General features: G+C 47.5%; 1 protein-coding gene across 1 annotated transcript in view; it reads right to left on the bottom strand.

Moving 5' to 3' along the window:
• The window catches only part of DNAH11 (dynein axonemal heavy chain 11), a 270,897-nt gene that overhangs the window by 98,894 nt on the left and 152,646 nt on the right, over nucleotides 1–19,357 (bottom strand). The window contains exon 54 of the mRNA XM_019534456.1: nucleotides 18,782–18,924. Coding sequence (XP_019390001.1) covers nucleotides 18,782–18,924 — 143 coding nt within the window. The remainder of the gene's footprint in view (nucleotides 1–18,781; nucleotides 18,925–19,357) is intronic.

Genomic DNA, 19,357 nt, shown 5'->3' with positions numbered 1-19,357 from the left:
GTTCACAAGCTGAAATTCCAATCAATCTAGCAGTTAATTGAACACAGTTAAACTGGAATTTTAATTTCTGCAAGTAGGTCTTTCACCCCATATATTGCATACTGTACAAACAATGCAACCTTGTGTGTTGAGATATAGGCTTGTCAACACAAAAAGCCAAAATCTACCCATTCAGGTAGGCAGTGTGATATAACACTAATTCCTCATTTCTGAATCTGGCACAATTATTTATTGACATTTTAATAGCCCTCTGTACTGTCATGAAATATACTTTGAGGAATGAAAAGGGATCATGTATTTTTTGTGAAAGGCTAAATATGGTTTCTAAACCAAAGCAAAACCATCCCGAAGTATGCAATTTATTGAGGAGGGGGTGAGGGGCTAGTGTAACTAATATCTTTTAGGGAGTATTATGTATGGCTTGAGACAGTTGCATGGCCCTTGGGATAACCAGATGAATATCAAGTATGAAACTGTTAGAAAGGTGAGACTTTTTTTTGGTGATACCTTTTATTGGGCCAACACTACAGCTGGGAGAATTGTTAGACAAGGTTTCAGGCACAAAGTGCCAATTTTCAGGTCATTCCATGCCAAAAGCTGGTCTAACATCTCTGCCAACCACACAGTACGTCCCATTAAAATTTATTAAAAATCATCAAAAAAAAAATCTTTGCCTCTTCTAAATGTCTTGAAGCAACATGGCTACAATGCTCCAACTCTATTACACTGTTAGAAGATGGAGTCTTTCCCTTCTACCTGGTTCTATGCACTTCTAATGAAATATATTACGCCCATGCCCACTACGGGATAGGGAGGTCTGGGTCAGGGAGATCCCCTGCCCTCCATTAATGCTGACCTTGTGAAGAAACACCTAGAGAGACTGGATACCTTCAAGTCAGCTGGCCCTGACAATCTACACCCTAGGGTACTCAAGGAGCTGGCAAGCATCATAGCCCAGCCCCTGGCACAGATCTTTGAAAACTCCTGGTGCTCTAGTGTAGTGCCCGAAGATTTGAAGAAGGCCAGTGTAGTGCTGATCTTCAAGAAAGGGAGGAAAGTGGATCCGGCTAACTATAGGCCCATCAGCCTGACTTCTATCCCAGGGAAGGTCTTAGAAAAGTTTATTAAAGAGACCATCCTTAATGGACTGGCTGAAGCCAGAGGGATAGCCAGCACGGGTTTGTTGCGGGTAGGTCTTGCTTGACCAATCTCATTTCCTTTTATGACCAGGTGACCTATCACCTGGACAAGGGAGAAGAGATTGATGTCATATATCTTGACTTCAAAAAAGCCTTTGATCTGGTATCCCATGATCACCTCTTGGCGAAACTGGCAAATTGCGGCCTTGGGTCCACCACGATCTGCTGGCTGGGAAATTGGCTCTGTGGTTGGACCCAGAGGGTAGTAATTGATGGAAGTCAATCGTCATAGTGCCCTGTGACCAGTGGGGTCCCCCAAGGCTCTGTCCTTGGACCCATATTATTCCACATCTTCAATGTGGACACTGGAGTCAGAAGTGGACTGACCAAGTTTGCTGATGACACCAAACTACTTCTCTTTATGGGCAAAGGTGAATAAATGTTAGCAGGAAGTACCCAAAACAAATAAATCTTTTATTATTCTAATAATGGAGATTATGCCGCATGAATTCAGAATTGGGATGATTTAAGCTGTAGCCCTCAAAGTGGTACTTGCTAAAAGTGATCAAGCCTGGCCTGACAATTATATACTGCTGCTAATGCCCTCTTCAGAAGGGGATGCTATTGTCCACAAGGTCACCTTAAAGAACACAACTTTTGCTGGAGACCATGATGGGACTGAGGAGGAGAGAAGAGAGTGAAAAACAGGTACTATGAAAGAAAAAAAGACAGTTAAGGGTGACTGGGGGAAAGAATGGAGGGAACAAGAAAAAGGAGGGAAGAGATAATTGAAGACTAAAGTGCAAAGTGGAAACAAATTAAGAAGGGGGTAACTGAACTTGTAAAGAGGAGAAAAACCCTATATACGATGGGCAAATTTAATCTCCACATCTGATTCTGGGTTTGCATTGCCCACTGTGCTATTTTAAAATCAGATTAACTTTTTTTAAATTCCTAAATTATTGTGACTCACTTGCAGCAATGTTGCTCGAGTATGCTTGTTGCAATGTTTTAGTTTCCTTTAGCTCTGATCTCACAGCGTTTATTTCTTTGTGTGGCACAGGGGGACTCTATTTCATGTTATAATGGAGATTTGAATTGCTGTTGTCATTCTGTTTCCCTAGTTGATCTAGTTTGTTTTCAGGCAGAGGGAATACCTTTCTCACATTTACCTCAAATTTCTTTACCCATAACTCACTTGTACATTTATCCTAGAAAGCACTTGAAAATGTGTCAGCAATAATAAGCTTTGAAGCAGAGTCAATGAACAAAACCCAAAGTTCTGTTTAAAGACTTTCAAAACTTAGGATGGTTTCTGAAGTACCTTCTTCCTTACAATGTATAACTCCAAGCCAGGTTCCTCTCTCCCATACATTTCAGGTGCCCAGCTGCCGCCACCTTTGCCAGCCAGTGAGCCAAGGGAACTGGCCTGGGTCTGCCTGAGCCAAAAAGGGGGCCAAAACAGAGGGGCATCAAGACCCCAAACAAAAGACTGCCCACAGGGAGCTAGGTGCAGCTCCGGTAGCTGGCCTAGTGCTAGACCCACTTGCAACCTACACTGAAGCAGCAGAGCCAGACAGCCTCTGCAAGACAGGAGCCTGCTACAACTAAGATCAGCTGGGGATGAGAGAGGATGGCCCGGTAGGCTCAGAAGGCACCTGACAAGGGTGAACCCTGGAGGGACTGTCCTTGATGCCTTAGCCTCCTGGCAGTTCAACCACTCAACCAAAGTGTGCCATTAGGGGACACCCACCATTTCTGGCCATGAGTAAGCCCAGCAGGGATCATGCAGAGCCCTTGGGACACCTGGACAAGTGGCAGTAAAGAAAAGTCCTGGGGAAAAAGGGGCTAGATGGAAAAAGGGGAACAAAGGGTCAGGGAAGCAGACCCTTAAGCTCTAATGTTGGAAGTGTGCAGCTCAGCACAGAAGTAACAGTGCTCTGCCCACTGCTCAGTCTGAACCACATCACTTTCTCTTTTGTGTTAGCATTTTTTCACAAAGTGTAACAAGTCACAGCAAACTCCCATGACACTGGATTATCATCCCACTGGTGCATCAAACAACCTGTAGTGACATCAAGGCACAGCTTAGGATCTACGATAACACCCTACCACAGGGGTTTTCAACCTTTTTGGATCAGTGTATCCCAGAAGGCCCAGGGGGGGAGGGGGAAGTGGGAGGGGAGACTGGGGTAGTGAGCAGCCAAATGCAGAGTGGCAGCAGCTGCTGCATGAGAACTTCCCCCACCTTGTGTGTTCAGCGCCTGCGTGCAGTGCAGGATAGCGTGTGGCAGCACTCTATCCCTGCCCACCCGTGTGTACCCCCTAGGGCCTTCTCAACGTACCCCTGGTTGACAACTCTTTCCCTAATGGAAAGGGGTGAAGATGGACCAAGGAGATGTCCCGGAGCTGGTAAGAACCACAGAGCAGCATCAGAGAGGTATAACACCTAAAGTTGTGGTAGGCGAGTAGGCTCAGGGGCGATCTACCCCTGCAGGTGGCAGAGCAAGGGCCTATCAAATAGTTGAAGGCTGCTATGAAATCCCCTCAGTCTTCTCTTTTCTAGGCTAAACAAGTCCAGTTCTCTCAGCGTCTCCTCATAAGTCATGTCCCCCAGCCCCCTCACCATTTTCGCTGCCCTCTGCTGGACTCTCTCCAATTTGTCCACATCATTTCTGTAGTAGGGGCCCCAAAACTGAACACAGTACTCAATGTGGCCTCACCAGTGCCAAATAGAAGGGAATAAGCACTTCCCTTGACCTGCTGGCAACACTCTTACAGATGCAGCCCAGTATTGGCAACAAGGGTGAAGTCTTGATGCATTTCCATGTTATGACCCACTGTAACCCCCAGGTCCTTTTCTGCAGAGCTGCTGCCCAACCAGTCAGCCCCCAGCTTCTACCGGGTACATGAGATTGTTCCATCCTAAGTGCAGGACTTTGCACTTGTCCTTGTTGAGCCTCATGAGATTTCTTTTGGCCCAATCCTCCAATTTGTCTAAGTCACTCCTATCCCTACCCTTCAGTGTGTCTACTACTCCACTCAGCTTGGTGTCATGTGCTCAGGGTGCACTCTGTGCCATCTTTATGGTCACTGATGAAGACATTAAACAAAAAAAGCCCCAGGACTGACCCCTGGAGCACTCCACTTGATACTGGCTGCCAACTGGATATTGAGCCATTGATTACAGCCCTCTAAGCCCGATTCTCCAGCCAGTTTTCTATCCATCTTACAATCCATTCATCCAACCCATACTTCCCCAGCTTCCTTACAAGAACACTGTGGGAGACAGTATCACAAGCCTTGCTAAAGTCAAGACATATTATATTCACTGGTTTCCCTGAATCCAGAGCCAGTTATCCCATCACAGAAGGCAATCAGGTTGGTCAAGCATGACTTGCCCTTGGTAAATCCAAGTTGACTGTTCCTAATCACCATCTTCTCCTCCAAGTGCTTACAAATGGATTCTTTGAGGACCTGCTCCATGATTTTTCTGAGGAGTGAGGTGAGGCTGACTGGTCTGTAGTTCCCTGGATCCTCCTTTCCCCTTTCTAAATACGGGCATGATGTATGCCCTTTTCTAATCTCTCTCAATCGCCATGAGTTTTCAAAGATGATGGCCAGCGGCTCTGCAATCACATCAGCCAATTCCCTCAGCACCCTTAGGTGCATCTCATCCAGCCCCAGGGACTTGTATATGTCCAGATTTTCTAAACAGTCCCTAACCTGTTCTTTCACCACTGTTGGCTACTTGCTTTCTTCCCAAACTGTGCTGCCAGGTGCAGTAGTCTGGAAGCTGACCTTGCCTGTGAAGACTGAAGTGAAAAAGGCACATTGAGCACTTCAACCTTTTCTTCATCCTCTGTCACTAGGTTGCCTCTCCCATTCAGTACGGGACCCACACTTTCCCTGATCTCCCTCTTGTTACTGACATACTTATAGAAACCATTCTTGTTACCCTTCACATCCTTTGCTAGCTGCAACTCCAGTTGTGCTTTGGTCTTCCTGACTTCATCCCTGAATGCCCGAGCAATACTCTTATACTCCTCCCTAGTTGTTTGTCCAAGTTTCCACTTTTTATAAGCTTCCTTTTTGTGATTTAGTTTACTGAAGAGTTCCCTGCTAAGCCAAGCTGGTCTTCTGTCATATTTGCTAGTCTTCCTGCACATCAGGGTGATTTTTCCTGCACTCTCAGTAAGGTTCTTTAAAATGCAACCAGCTCTCCTGTATTCCTCTCCCCATCAGACTGGCTTCCCAGAAAATCCTGCCCATGAGTTTCCTGAGTGAGTCAAGTCTGCTCTTCTGAAGTCTAGGGTTCTTATTTTGCTCCTGTCCATCCTTTCTTCTCAGGATCCTGAACTTAAATCATTTCATGGTGTCTGCTGCCCAAGTTGCCATCTACTAGTATATATCCCTCACCAATTTCTTCCCTGTTTGTGAGCAGCAGGTCAAGAACAGCATGGCACCTAGTTGGCCACTCCAATACTTGCACAGGGAAGTTGTCCCCAAAACTCTCCAATATCTTCTTGGATTGCTCATGCCTTGCTGTACTGCCCTCACAGCAGATGTGTTGAAGTCCCTCATGAGAACCAGGGCCTGTGATCACTGTTTGAAGAAACCCTCATTCACCACCTTCCTCCTGGTCTGGTGGTTTATAACAGACCACCACCACGACATCACCTTTGTTCCCCTCTTTTCTGACCTTAACCGAGAGACTTTTGATAGGCCCATCTCCAGTTTCATACTTGAGCTCTGAGCAATCAAATAGCTCTTTTACATAAAGTGCAACTCCTCCTCCTCTTCTTCCCTGCCTGTCTTTCTATGACAGTGCTCCAGTCATGAGAGCTATACTACTAAGTCTCTGTTATTTCAATCGTGTCATAGTTCCATGACTGTGCAAGGACTTCCACTTCTTCCTGCTTGTTTCCCAGGCTCTGTGCATTCATGTATAAGCACCTGATGTAACTAGTCAATTTCTCTGATTTCTCATGAAGAATGAGAACACCTCCCCTGGTGCCCCCTCCTGCTTGCTTCCAAGTCACCCACTTCCCCACTTGTTTCAAGGCTTTAGTCTCCATCCCTCAGTGGACCTAATTTAAAGCCCTCCTCAATAGGTTAGTGAGCCTGTCTGCAAAGATGCTCTTCCCTCTCTTCATCAGATGGATCCCATCTCTTCCTAGCAATCCTTCCTCTTGGAACATCATCCTGTGGTCAAAGAAGCCAAAACCTGGCTGGCAACATGACTTGCACAGCCAGCCATTGATCTGCAGGACACGCCCACTCCTGCCCAGATCCTTTCCTTTGACCAGAAAGATTGAAAAGAACACCATTTGAGTGCCAGTTCCCTTCACCGTTGCACCAAGAGCCCTGTAGTCATTTTTGATCTGCTTAGGGTCTCCCCTGGCAGCATCGTTGGTGCCCACATGGATAAGCAGCACAGGTGGGGGAAGTAGTAGTCATAGGGCCAGATAGCTCCCGGTAATCCCTCCATGATGGCTTGGATCTGGACTTGGGCAAGCAGCAGACTTCCCGAGATGACAGGTCAGGTCAGCAGATGGATCCCTCTGTCCCTCACAGAAGGGAGTCTCCAACCACCACCAGTCACTTCTTGGTGGCAGTGGTCTCGATCCTTCCCACCTTGGGAAGGCCTGGCCTGGCCTCCTCCACCGATGGAACATACTCCTCACCCTCTGTTGCTAGGGCTCTGTATCTATTTTCCATATGAATTGCTGTAGGTGGAGATGAAGGTCCGCCCTCCTGGGAGTTTATGTCCTCTTACCTTCTCGAGTGCTGCCTCTGGCATTTCTTCCTCCACAGTCCTGGAGATCTCTGCCAGCACTGATGCAGAGGATGCTTCAGAGCCTCCCCACCTCCCCTTGTAGCTCTCTTGCCTTTTCCCTGGCAGACACCACCAGGAGGCATCACTTACACAACAAGCATTCCCCAACCTGGTTGTCACATGAATGAACCTGCAAGCTGCAGTCCACACAGAGCCAGACTGGACCTGGGTGGAAACCTCGATGGTGAGTGGTCCTGCCTGGACAGAAACTTCACAGATGCAAACAGAGGCAGTGGTTCTGGGACTGCAACATCCTCCAGCCATTTCCCTGGATCTCTTAATCTGCCTCTTCTCTCTTACTGTCTTTCTTCTAAGCACACCTTCCCTAGGAAACTCGCCTGAAAGCTGGCCTGCTTACTGTTCCTTGGCCATAAAGGGCTTCTTTTTGTCTGCTTCTTCACCCCAAGGTGAAAGGCTCTCCCCTTCAAAAGAAGTCTCCTTTTATACTCTGCTGGACCTGGACTGGCTTCACCCTCTCATTAGGGCTTCTGTCAGGCACAGGCAGCAATCACTCAGCATTCACTCAGCTAGCAACACTCCCAGCTTCTCAGAGCATGCCCCAAACACAGACAGCCCAAAGAGACACCCAGCCAGCCAAAGGCACAGGCAGCACAGAATCAATTACCTTCCCTGGGCAAGATGTGGTGCCTGGCTTCTCTTCCCCTTTCCCTTCCCCTCTCGTGATCCCAGCAAACTGCCTGCAAACAGCTTGCCCGGCTTGCTCTCCTTGTTTGCTTGCTCCCTGGTTACTTGGGAAGTCTCCCTTAATACCCTGCTGGGTCTCTGCCTGTTTACGGCCCACACAGGTGCTGCTGCCTGGTAGCATGTGGTTCCAGCCAGTTCTGGGAGCTGCTTATGGTGGCAAGGAGCGGCTCCAGGCTGGCCTGCCTCTACTGCATGGAGTTCCCCATGGGTCAGAACTTGCACACCACCAGGGAAGCCCTGTGTAAGGGAGCCCTGTGTAATGGAGCTGGCTGCCTTTCCTACTCTCTGCCACCTTGTGGATGAATTGTGAAGAAAACAAAAACGGGTTTAAGCTACAATGCTAACTTTAGTAAAACGGTGAATAATAAAGAATAAGATTTTTTTTAGTTTAATAGCCCGCATCATTAAGCTTGAGGTGAGGAATTGCTTGAAATCCCTTATTTTACACTGCAAATGTGGGGAAAAGAGGTGGGTTACCAAGAACTAAGTACATGCGATACCTGCCAGTGTGTTAACTCATTAAATCTATGTCTCCTGAAGTATTACAATGCCTCTACCTTGCAGTCTATGCGGTGTGAATAGATACCTCCTGTTCCCTGTTTCTAGAAGTGCTAATTTGCAGAGTGGGTGGCCTGCAAAATGGTGGCAAGGTAAGAGGCATTTGAAAGTAGTTTTAAAAAAAAGCCCTTTAAAATATAATGAAATCATAGAGGAAATCAGAGTTGCACAAAAGGAGGGAAGAGGGAGAAGAAAATGCAAAGAGATTAGGATTTACAGCTTTTTCTCCCCCATTCTTAAAAACCTGTATATGAATTCAGTGCTCATGAAATTGATACATACACTATTGACTAGAGCTAAATAAAAGGTGCACAAATACTTTTCCCATTCATCTTTACTGATACTCAGCTCAGACAAGATAAAATAGCAGAGGATGCCAGTCATACCAAATATTCTGTTTAGCCATGAGTTAAAGAAGGAATCACCAGTGAAGGACAGAAATGATGCCAACAAAACAGAAATAAGAGAAGAAACAAATGTGTAGTAAAGAGAACAGATGGATGTCAAGAGAGGAGAAAAAGGGAAATAGGTGAAAAAGTGGGAAAGTAAAATGCCACAGTGTGATGTTTGGAGATATGCTATTGCAGGTCCTAAAACAAAATGGGAGTGGTCATTCTGGATGAGGCCCATGAGTCATCAAATACCATAGAACAGCATTTCCCAAACTTTCTGGGTTTATGTCCCACCGCAGTAAAATCAGTCACTCGCACCCCCCACTTAAACCACAACATTTTATTCTTCATTTCTGCAAATGCACAATTTTTACATGACTCACATGCACAGGGACAGTGGATTTGATGACTAATACTTTGCCATCAGTTATACACCTCCCCAATCCCAGGAGACAGTACATACCGATATTCAGGAAGTTTAGGAGAGGTTAGATTGCGTTAAAAAAGGCCACCTGATCTAACTTAGCTTGCCAAAATGCAGATCTTACACTCAATCCTTAGATAGGCTGATTTATGTGCAAACTGTACAGAAGTTCAGGAAGGTTAGATCAGTCTAAAAATGGCGGACCAGATCAAAGTTAACTGCACCTCAGAGTTAGTCCAGTTTAAATCAGGTTATGCTATTCCTACCTTTCCCCTGGCACCAGGCTATTTGTAGCCCCTCTAGCCCCTCACCCTACCCCCAGATTGACAACACCCTGCCCTACACATGGACCAGTCAGCCCCTCCTGAGCCTGCCAAACCCCTCAAACTTTGAGCTGCTCTCAGTGCCAGTTTTACTGTTGTTCACCAGTTCCAGGAAGAAGAAAACAAGTCAGGGTGGGGGGGAGGTGTGGGATGGATTGGGGTAGTGGTTGGTTTGCCAGGGGGGAGGTGGAGGGGCTAAAAATAGCCCCTGGTCCCAGGGTACGAAGAGTCCCCCCCATCCCCCCCTGCAGGCTCTGCAATCCCCTGATCTCACCAAACCCTTCCAGACTCCACCAACCTCCATAATGCTTGCCCACCCCAATCCTGCCAACCCCTAACCCTGCAGACCCTGCTTGCCCCTTCAATCCTGCCAAACCCTCCCAGACCCTACCACCTTCCACAGACCTTGCTAGACCCCCTGTTCCCTCCGAGCCCCTCCATGAACTGCACCTGCCCATCCAGTCTCCCCAAGCCCTTTGCAGACCCTGTTTGCCCCTCTGATCCCCCCCAGCCCCCTCCCATCCCAATTTACCTTAGATTGGGTGGCCATTTTTAACTTGATCTAATCTCCCCAAATAGCTGTACCTAACCTAATCTAGTGTTGAAAGTCTCTTTCTTCCACCCTACCAGTAGTTTGAAATTAGTTTGTTTCTGAACCATGAGACTTACTCTGTATAAATATATTTCACAAGAGGTGTAAAACTAGGGCTGGTATCATTGTAAACTTTGAAAGATTAGTATCTGACATCAATTTTCCCATTTCCCACATGGATAACTATATTCTCCCTACAATAAGTTTCCATACAATAAGTTTCTGGAGGGGATGGCTTTATTTTTCACTTCCTGTTTTAAATTATTGTGTAGTGTGTGGCCATGTGGGGGTGAATAACAAAATCTCTTTCCCTGGGGCTCATCTGCCACGCTTCGGAATGATAGAAGAGTAAGAAGTTAATTCCCTAATGAGATAGGGTGTAGTAAATCACCCCAGAAGCAGGTTAACAGAAAATTGGTTTATTAGTGAATTCCCCACAGTTTGTGGAGAACCCCGGCTGTTCTTACAGCTCACGGTCTTCCTTTCACCGTCCACCACCATGCAATCTGCTCCCCTGAGTCAGTCAGCTTGACTCCAATCCCACTCTTTTTTCTCTCTCTCACAGGTACCAGTGGATCCTTTGTCTGTGGGACCTTCTCTCAGCTGGAGGACCCGTTTGGTAAGTCTCTCTCTCTCTCCCTCACCTCCTTGCTTTGCTGGTCGCTGTGGTTACCTTCTCCTGGTCAGCTGGTCTTATCAGTAACCTGTTCCAGCACTCGGTTTGCCGCTCCTGGCATCCCCGCTGAATCTCCTCATGTCATGCAACGGGGGTAAAGAAACCCTCCTCTGTCACAGACTTTAATAGCTGCTGGTTCCCAATCAGTCAACATTCACCACAGGTGCGATCCCCTTCCCAACGGTGTCTACTAAGTAATTATCCTTGCCCTGTCCCTGACCCGCCTCTCTCCCCAACCCCAACCCCAACTCGCAACTTTGTAACACTAAAGGAACAGAGCTGCCCTTGCCCTGTTACATAGTGTATTAAATAATTGTAATATTTGATCTATGATGTAGCTACATTACAAAGGCATATGGAGGGGGAAAAAAGTGATATTTATACAGGAATTTCAGCCACAAGTTCAAATGGAAAATGGAATAAACTAGCTCATACTTAGCATGCCCTAAGAATATCGACACAGGGGATTTGACTTGAATAGCTCTTTTACCAGAGTATATTCCCCATATAGAAAAGCCCTAAAGTGCAGACTTGGTTTATACCAGTATACCAATGGCTGAAATCCCAGCATGGGTAGTCTGTTTTATGTACATAGGGTTTTGGGAAGCCATTTAGTAATTCTTACAGCGCAGTGGGGGTGTCTGGGGTGTCTAGGAGAGGTAGCACCTCCAGAGAAAGGGTATGTTGTGCTCACCTTAGTGACTCGTCCTCTGTTGGTCATCACCAGCACTCAATTCTCACCTCTGGCTCCAAGTAGCTGTCTGCATGTGACAGCAGCCACATCCCGGCAAACCGCCTCAACGGGCGGACCAAACTAGGTGAGGGTACCTGGTTGGCCTTCAGACCTCTGGGGAGACAGGGAGATGCCTATCCTTGCATGCAAAGTCTGACTCCAGCTGACTGGGCAGATAAGACCCTCATATAGTCCAACGATCATGATGGTGGTACAGCAATGCACTGTGGAACGTGCAGAGCAGGACAAGACACAAAAGACATCATCCACTGCATCTGGGCTAATCTCCAGCCATCTTGACACTTGTCCTGCTGCTGGTTACCCGCTGGCTTGGACGTGAGAGTGAGGCCGATACTCTTCCTGACTTAAATACAAATCCTGCAAAACTCACATCCAGCACAAGCCCTGTGGCAATGGGCCAGCAATGAAGTAGCAGGTGTGGACACACTGGAAGCTGTAGCCGCAAACATGCACACAAGCGGCTCAAGACATCAGGTCACTTTCTACTGGACAGAAGCAGCAGCAGAACTTTGCAGCCCCTTGAGTGACTGAGCAGTCCTATTCAGGATTGCACTGGTCACCACCTCAAGTGAGGAAGGGGCTAGAAAAGGTGCCCCAAACATTGCCTTCTTCACCCCATGGCTGGGAGCCCACTACAGCAGCTGAAAAGGAAAGAAATCAATGCCCCTCAAGTGGAGCACATGGAACATACGTATGCTGACCAATGGAAACACCAACAGACCTGAAAGGAGAACTGCCCTCATTGGGAGAGAACTGGACAGATAAAACATCCAGATCACTGCCCTCAGCAAGATTTGCCTACTCGGTGAAGGGCAGCTCACAGAAGGAAAAGCTGGCTACACTTCCTTTTGGAGTGGTCATGGCAGTGAAGCCAAATGGGAAGCAGGTGTCTGCTATGCTATACAAAACAGCCTCATCAACAAGTTGACCTATCTGCCTAAGGAAGTGAATGACCAGCTGATAGTGCCCAAGCTCCCCCTGCTTGACAAAAAGTGAGCCACTATCATCAGTGTGTATACCCTTACCATGACCAATTCTGATGAAGTCAACAGCCAGTTCTATGATGACCTTCACTCCATGATTGTTGCTGTACTGAAGTTTCACTGTCCCATTCTCCTGGGCAATTTCAACACTAGGATTGGCTCTGACTGCCAAGCATGGAATGGCATAATTGGGAAGCACGGGATTGGAAGCTACAATAGCAAGGATCTTCTCCTGCTCAGATTATGTGCTGAACATGAGCTTCTAGTTACCAACAGTGTGTTCCACCTCCCCAAATGGAAGACGACATTGTGGATGCACCCCCACTCCAAGCATTGGCATCTTATCAACTATGTCATCGTCCAAAGGAGGGAAAGATGTGATGTCTATGTAACCAAAACAACATGCTGGGCTGATCATGAACTCATCATATCACTAAAGATCATGATTCAAACAAGATGGTGTCCACAAGGCTGAAGTGGACTGAAGCACCTCAACACTGCAGGGCTGATAAATGACAGCACTAGGCTGTCTCTTGAGAACCATCTGAAAGATCAGCTTCACACTACACTGCTCCACTCTGAAGCCAACTGGAAGCAGCTCCATCAAGTTATATACTCTGCAGCCCTCAAGACCCTGAGACCAAATGTTCACTGACATCAAGACTGGTTTGATGAAAATGACGAGGAGATACAACAGCTGCTGCAAGAGAAATAACGTCTCCATAGAATCTTCCTCTATGATAAGTCTGCATCAATGCAACATACCTACAGCTTGACATGGAAGACCATTCAGCGCAAGCTGTGAGGGATGCATGACACATGGCTGAAGAACAAAGCAGATGAGATCCAGCACTATGCTGATTGAAATGACACAAAAACGTTCTTCAACGCCCTAAAGGCTGTCTATAGTTCACAGGTCCTTGGATCTTCCCCCCTGCTGTCTTCCAATGGGACCAAACTGCTAACTGAAAAGGTCCAGATCCTCCAGAGATGGGTTGAACACTTCAGTGCCATCCTCAATTGGACATCCTCCATCAACATAGATGCCATATGCAAGCTGCCTCAAACCACCATCAACACCTCGTTTGAAGCTCCACCTACAATCATGGAAGTCCAAAAGGCCATACAGCAAATGTCTAATGGCAAAACTCCTGGAGCCGATGTGATTCCAGCTGAGGTCTACAAATCAGGCAGTCACGGCCTCATGGAGAAACTAACCGAGATCTTCTGCAATATGTGGGTGCAGGAGGTAGTCCCTCAAGAATTCAAGAATGCCTCAATCATCCACCTGTATAAGAGGAAGGGAAATTGCCTACTCTGTGACAATCAAAGGGGCATCTCCCTCCTCTCAACTGCCAGCAAGATACCCGTGAGAGTCCTCCTTAACTGGCTACAGAACACTGACCTTCTCTTCATATTCATCGATCTAGATTTTATAGATTTCATAGACATTAGGGCTGCAAGGGACCTCGGAAGATCACTGAGTCCAACCCCCTGCCCCAGGGGTAGGAAGTCAGCAGGGGTCATAGGATCCCAGCAAGATAAGCATCCAAATTTCTCTTGAAGGCATTCAAAATAGGTGCCTGAACCACCTCTGGTGGCTGTCTATTCCAGACCTTGGGGGCTCAGACAGTAAATAAGTTCTTTCTTATGTCCAGCCTGAAATGGTCTTGCAGTAGTTTATAACCGTTCAACCTTGTCATCCCTTGGGGTGCTCTGGTGAACAAATGTTCCCCCAGATACTGGTGGTCACCCCGATAAACTTATAGGTGGCCGTCAGATCATCCCTGAGCCTGCGCTTTTCCAGGCTGAAGAGTCCTATGGCTCTCAGCCTCTCATCATAAGTTCTGTTTTCCTGACCTCTGATCATGCGTGTGGCTCTTCTCTGGACTCTCTCAAGCTTCTCCACATCCTTTTTGAATTGTGGAGCCCAAAACTTGACGCAGTACCCCAACTGCGGCCTCACCAAGGCTGAGTACAAGGGGAGAATGATGTCCCGGGATTTGCTTGAGAAGCATCTGTGGATGCAAGCCAGTGTTTTGCTTGCTTTACTAGCCACAGCATCACATTGAAGGTTCATGTTTATCTTGTGGTCAATCATGACCACCAAGTCCTTTTCATCCGTAGTGCTAGCCAGTGTAGCACTGCCAAGCCTATAAGGATGCTGTGGGTTTTTCTTCCCAAGGTATCCTTGTATTTTTTGGTGTTAAACACAATCAGGTTCTCACCTGCCCATTTCATGAGCCTGTCAAAGTCAGCTTGGATTGCCCGACTGTCCTCAGGTGTGGATGCTTTACCCCAGAGTTTGGTGTCGTTGTCGAACTTGGCCAGTCCGCTTCTGACACCAATGTCCACATCACTGATGAAGATGTTAAATACTATAGGCCCTAGGACAGAGCCTTGAGGGACCCCACTGGTTACAGCACACCATGATGATTGACTTCTGTCAGCCACCACCCTCTGGGTCTGACCACGAAGCCAATTCCCCAGCCAGCGCATCGTGGTGAAGCCGAGGCTGCAGTTGGCTAGGAGGTGATCATGGGATACCAGATTGAAGGCTTTTTTAAAGTCAAGATATACAACATCAGTCTCTTCTCCCTTGTCCAGGTGATAGGTCACCTGGTCATAAAAGGAACTAAGATTGGTCAAGCAAGATCCACCTGCAACAAACTCATGCTGGCTATCCCTCAGGATGCTGCCATCGGCCAGTCTGTTAAGAATGGACTCTTTGCTAATTTTTTCTAAGACCTTCCCCAGGATAGAGGTCAGGCTGATGGGCCTGTAGTTTGCCAGATCCACTTTCCTCCCTTGCTTGAAGATAGGCACCACAATGGCCTTCTTCCAGTCTTTGGGCACTTCACCGGAGTGCCAGGAGCTCTTGAAGATCCGTGCCAGAGGCTAAGCTATGGTGGCGTATAAACTGTCAGGGCCGGCTGACTTGAAGGTGTCCAGCCTCTCAAGGTGTTCCTTCACAAGGTCAGCACTGATGGAGGCCAAGAAATCACCCTCAGCCAGGAAAGGGCAGGGACACCCCTTGGGACTGGTGAAAAGCTGATGTAAAAGTACCCATTAAGCAAGTTGGCTTTTTCCTGCGCATCAGTTGTCAGTTGTCCCATCTGGTTTAGCAGGGGTCTGATGTTGCCCTTGCTTTCCCTCCGGCTCCTCACATATCTAAAAAAGGATTTTTTACTGTCCTTGAAGCTCGAAGTTGATTGGAGTTCAGTTGCAGCCTTGGTTTTCCTGGTTCGCTCCCTGCAGGTCCGGACCAGTGCAGTGTATTCCTCCTTGGAGAAGGATCCAGTCCTCCATCCTTTGTAGGTCTGTCTTTTTAGATGTAGGAGGTCAGCTAGTTCCCTGCAGAGCCAAGGGGGCTGCTGTGCCCTTCTGCTGCCTTTCCTCCGAGACGGAATATACTTTGCTTGTGCATCCAGGATCGCTCCCTTGGGGAGCAACCACTTATCCTGAACTCCCTTCCCTTTTGGGTCATGGTCCCTTAGCCTTACTGACAAGCCTCCTTATCTTGTCAAAATCAGCTTTTCTGAAGTCAAGGACTTCTGTATTGCTGACTGACTTGCCACTTTACAGCAGATGGTGAAAGTGATCAGCTCGTGGTCACTGTCACCCAGCTTCCCTTCAATCATTAGGTCGCTGATTAGGTCATCCCCCGTTGCCAGTACCAGGTTGAGCAGTGCTTTACCTCTCATTAGCCAGTCAACTTCTTGTATCAGATAGAGCTCATCCACGCATGAGAGAAAGCTTTGCGACCGCTCAGATTTGGCCAAGCGCTCTTCCCACAAGATGTCAGGGTAGTTGAAGTCTCCCTTGAAGTCTCCCATGACAACCATGCACTGGGAGCATGCAGCTTCAGTCAATTCCCTGGCAAACTCCTGGTCAAGCTCGTGATCTTGGGTAGGAGGTCAGTAGTAGACTCCCAGCCTTGTGTCCCCTGTGCCTTGTTCCCCATGGATTTTAACCCAGAGGGTCTCCAGTCATCCACCCTGGGCACCAATGTCACCTTGCAGGAATGCATAGCTTTCCTTGACTTAGAGAGTTACAGCCCCGCCCCTTCTGTCCACTTGATCTCTCCTGTACAGAGTATAGCTGTCTATACCTGTGGTCCAGTCATGGGTGGAGCCCCACCATGTCTCCGTTATCCCTATGCCATCATAATTATTTGCATTAATCAGGAGGACAATTTCCTCCTGTTTATTCCCCAAGCTCCTGGCATTTGTGAACAGGCATGCAAGTGTGCCTTTAGGGGCCCTTGCCTTGTCCACAGCTCATTCCACAGCTAAGGCAGGGGTGGGCTCCCTTAAGTGCCTTGATATGCTGGCTTTGCAAGGGTTGCTCAGCAGATAAGCAGTGGCAGTAGTCCCATCCCCTGGGGGGCTTAGTTTAAAGCCCAGTGGAGCAGGTCAGCCAGTCTGGCTGAGAAGAGCCTCCTCCCCAGTGGAAAGAGGTGGAGGCTGTCCCTTCCCAGCAGCTCGCTGCCTCTCTCAAAGTGCAGACCGTGATCATGGAAGCTGAAGCCTTCCTGATGATATCAACACCGCAGTTTTTGGTTCACTACCTTAATCCTCCTCTCCCTCCTGAGCCCATAGCCTGAGACTGGGAGAATCGAAGAAAACACCACCTGCACCCTCAACCTCTTTAGCCCCACTCCCAAATCCCTGTAGTGCTTCATGATCCAGCTGGGAGCGCTCCGAGCCACGTCATTTGTGCCCACATGGATAAGAAGCATAGGATAGTGGTCAGTGGGCCGGAGGAGCTCAGGGATCTTCTCCACAATGTCTGGGATACGGGCTCCTGGGAAGCAGCAGACTTCCCGGGCGAAGGGATTGGGGTGGCAGATTGCCCCTTCTGTCCCCCTCAGGATGGAGTTTCCCATAACAAACACTTTGCATTTTGTCTTAGGGGGGGAGCAGGGGTGGTAGCTACAGTTGAGCCTGTGCTGCCTACCGCAGCTGGCAGCTCAGCAGGCTCTGCTAGGGCTGCAAGAAGTTCGTACCTATTGCAAAGCTCCAGCGGGCCGGGACCTTGGTGCAGCGGGCCTTGGGGCCCTTGACCACCTTGGTGCAACCCCTTGCTGGACAGCATGGAAGTCCTCCCTTGTCCTGGAAGGTGACCTTGCCGTACCTAGCCAAAGCCTTTGACATGGTGAAGGCCTCTGGGAAATCACGAAGTACGGATGCCCCAGAAAATTCATCAACATGGTTCAACAGTTCCACGACGGCATGACGGCATGTGTCCTTGCAAATGGTGAATGCTCTGACCCCATTATGGAAACAAATGGCATCAAGCAGGGCTCTGTGCTTGCACCTACCTTCTTTAGCATGGTATTCTAGGTATTCTCTGCCATGCTGGCGGATGGCTTCCAAGACAATGACCTTGGTATGGGGATCAGGTACTATTTTGACAAAGACATCGTCAACCTGAGGAGGCTCTGAGTGAGCTCCAAAGTCCAGACAGCTACACTTTGTGACTTCTTCTTCGCTGAATGACTGTTAATGCGCAGGCTCACAGGCTGACATGCAACAGTTCATGGACCTACTCTTGTCAGCCTCCTGAAACTGGTGCAGCTGAGATGGGCTAGCCACCTTTCAAGAAGGCCTGAAGTTGCCTGCCAAAGAAGATCTTCTATGGTGAACTGTTAAATGGAGTAAGCTTTCATGGTGCACAAAGAAATGGTACAAAGACACCCTAAAGGTGTCCCTAAAGAGTTTTGGCATTGACCTGGGGTCATGGGAGTAAAATCGCTCATCAATCCAGAACAGAACACTGGTCTTTGAAGAGCAACGCATGGTGGAAGCAATGATGAAATGTGTTGACGAAATGTGCAATGAAGCAGCAATGAAGAAACAAGAAAACGAGAACCTCTCATACCCAGTCCTCATTGCTTTCCTGCCCCTGCTGCAGCATAGTGTTCAAGGCTAAGATGGGGCTTATAAACCACCTATGTACCCATGCAACCTAGCCCCCACCCCTCTTCTTTCTCTTTTTGTCTCCTTTTTACTTTCTCTCTCCCTTCTCTTTTTTCCCCCTCCCCTTTTTATTTTCCACTTCTTTTCTATTTTCTTCCCTCTGCCCTCCTCTCCACTGGACGTGGTTGTCTTTGCCTGCAAAGGACAACAACACACAGAGCAATGGCTCCCACTAACTTCAACAGGACAGTCGCAAGGAAGAATTAGGCCCATTACTTTGGGATCTGTCTGCATTAGAAACGCTTTATAAGCTCACTGTCAATACCCAGGTCAAATGTACATCTTTATATGTAGTTTCATGTATAAAGAAATAACAAATTTTAAATATACTACACAGTACATGGAAATAATTCAATTCTCTAGTGCCAGCAGTTGTATTTAAATCATTTACCTTACATGTAGTCATTTTTCTTACTTTTAACTGTAGTCGCACTCTATCCAAGAAGAACTTCCAGCAATTTTCTCTGGTGTCAATCAGACCCAGACCTCTCACCTCATTCCTAATTCCTGCAATTATTCCATCTATATCTTCATCACTGAACAGATCTGGAACTTCCCCTGCATATAGACAAAATAAGAAGCATCAGGAGAGGCCCCAAAAAGAGAGTCTGAGCAACTAACTAAAATGCATCACAGTTTTACTGTATAGCACAATTCAGGTCTGTTCCAAAAAGAGGGAGCTCTTAGGCATCATCATAATGTAAATGATACACAGCAACAACAACAAAAATTAGCTAGTGCTACTCAAACATTTATTTTCTGCAGAGAGAGTTTTCTTTTTGAGGGAGGAAATCCTATTTTGCATTTCTAATCTCTTAGGATCACTTGTTTTCAGCTTTTCCCCAGACTGTTGTACCATGTTACAAGACCTCCAGTGCTTCCTTCCCACCTAGCCAAAGAAAACAGTCAAAACACCTCCTGCACCTGTCTGTGTCACCTGCATTCAGAATCATCTAACATTCAGAGCCCAATTCTCCTCCTTATGCAGTGA

This window comes from Crocodylus porosus, unplaced genomic scaffold (genome assembly GCF_001723895.1).
Source record: "Crocodylus porosus isolate Cpor-Errol unplaced genomic scaffold, CroPor_comp1, whole genome shotgun sequence".
NCBI classification, from domain to species: Eukaryota; Metazoa; Chordata; order Crocodylia; family Crocodylidae; genus Crocodylus; species Crocodylus porosus.
Note: the sequence above shows the minus strand (reverse complement) of the source record. Positions and strands in the feature narration are given on the sequence as shown.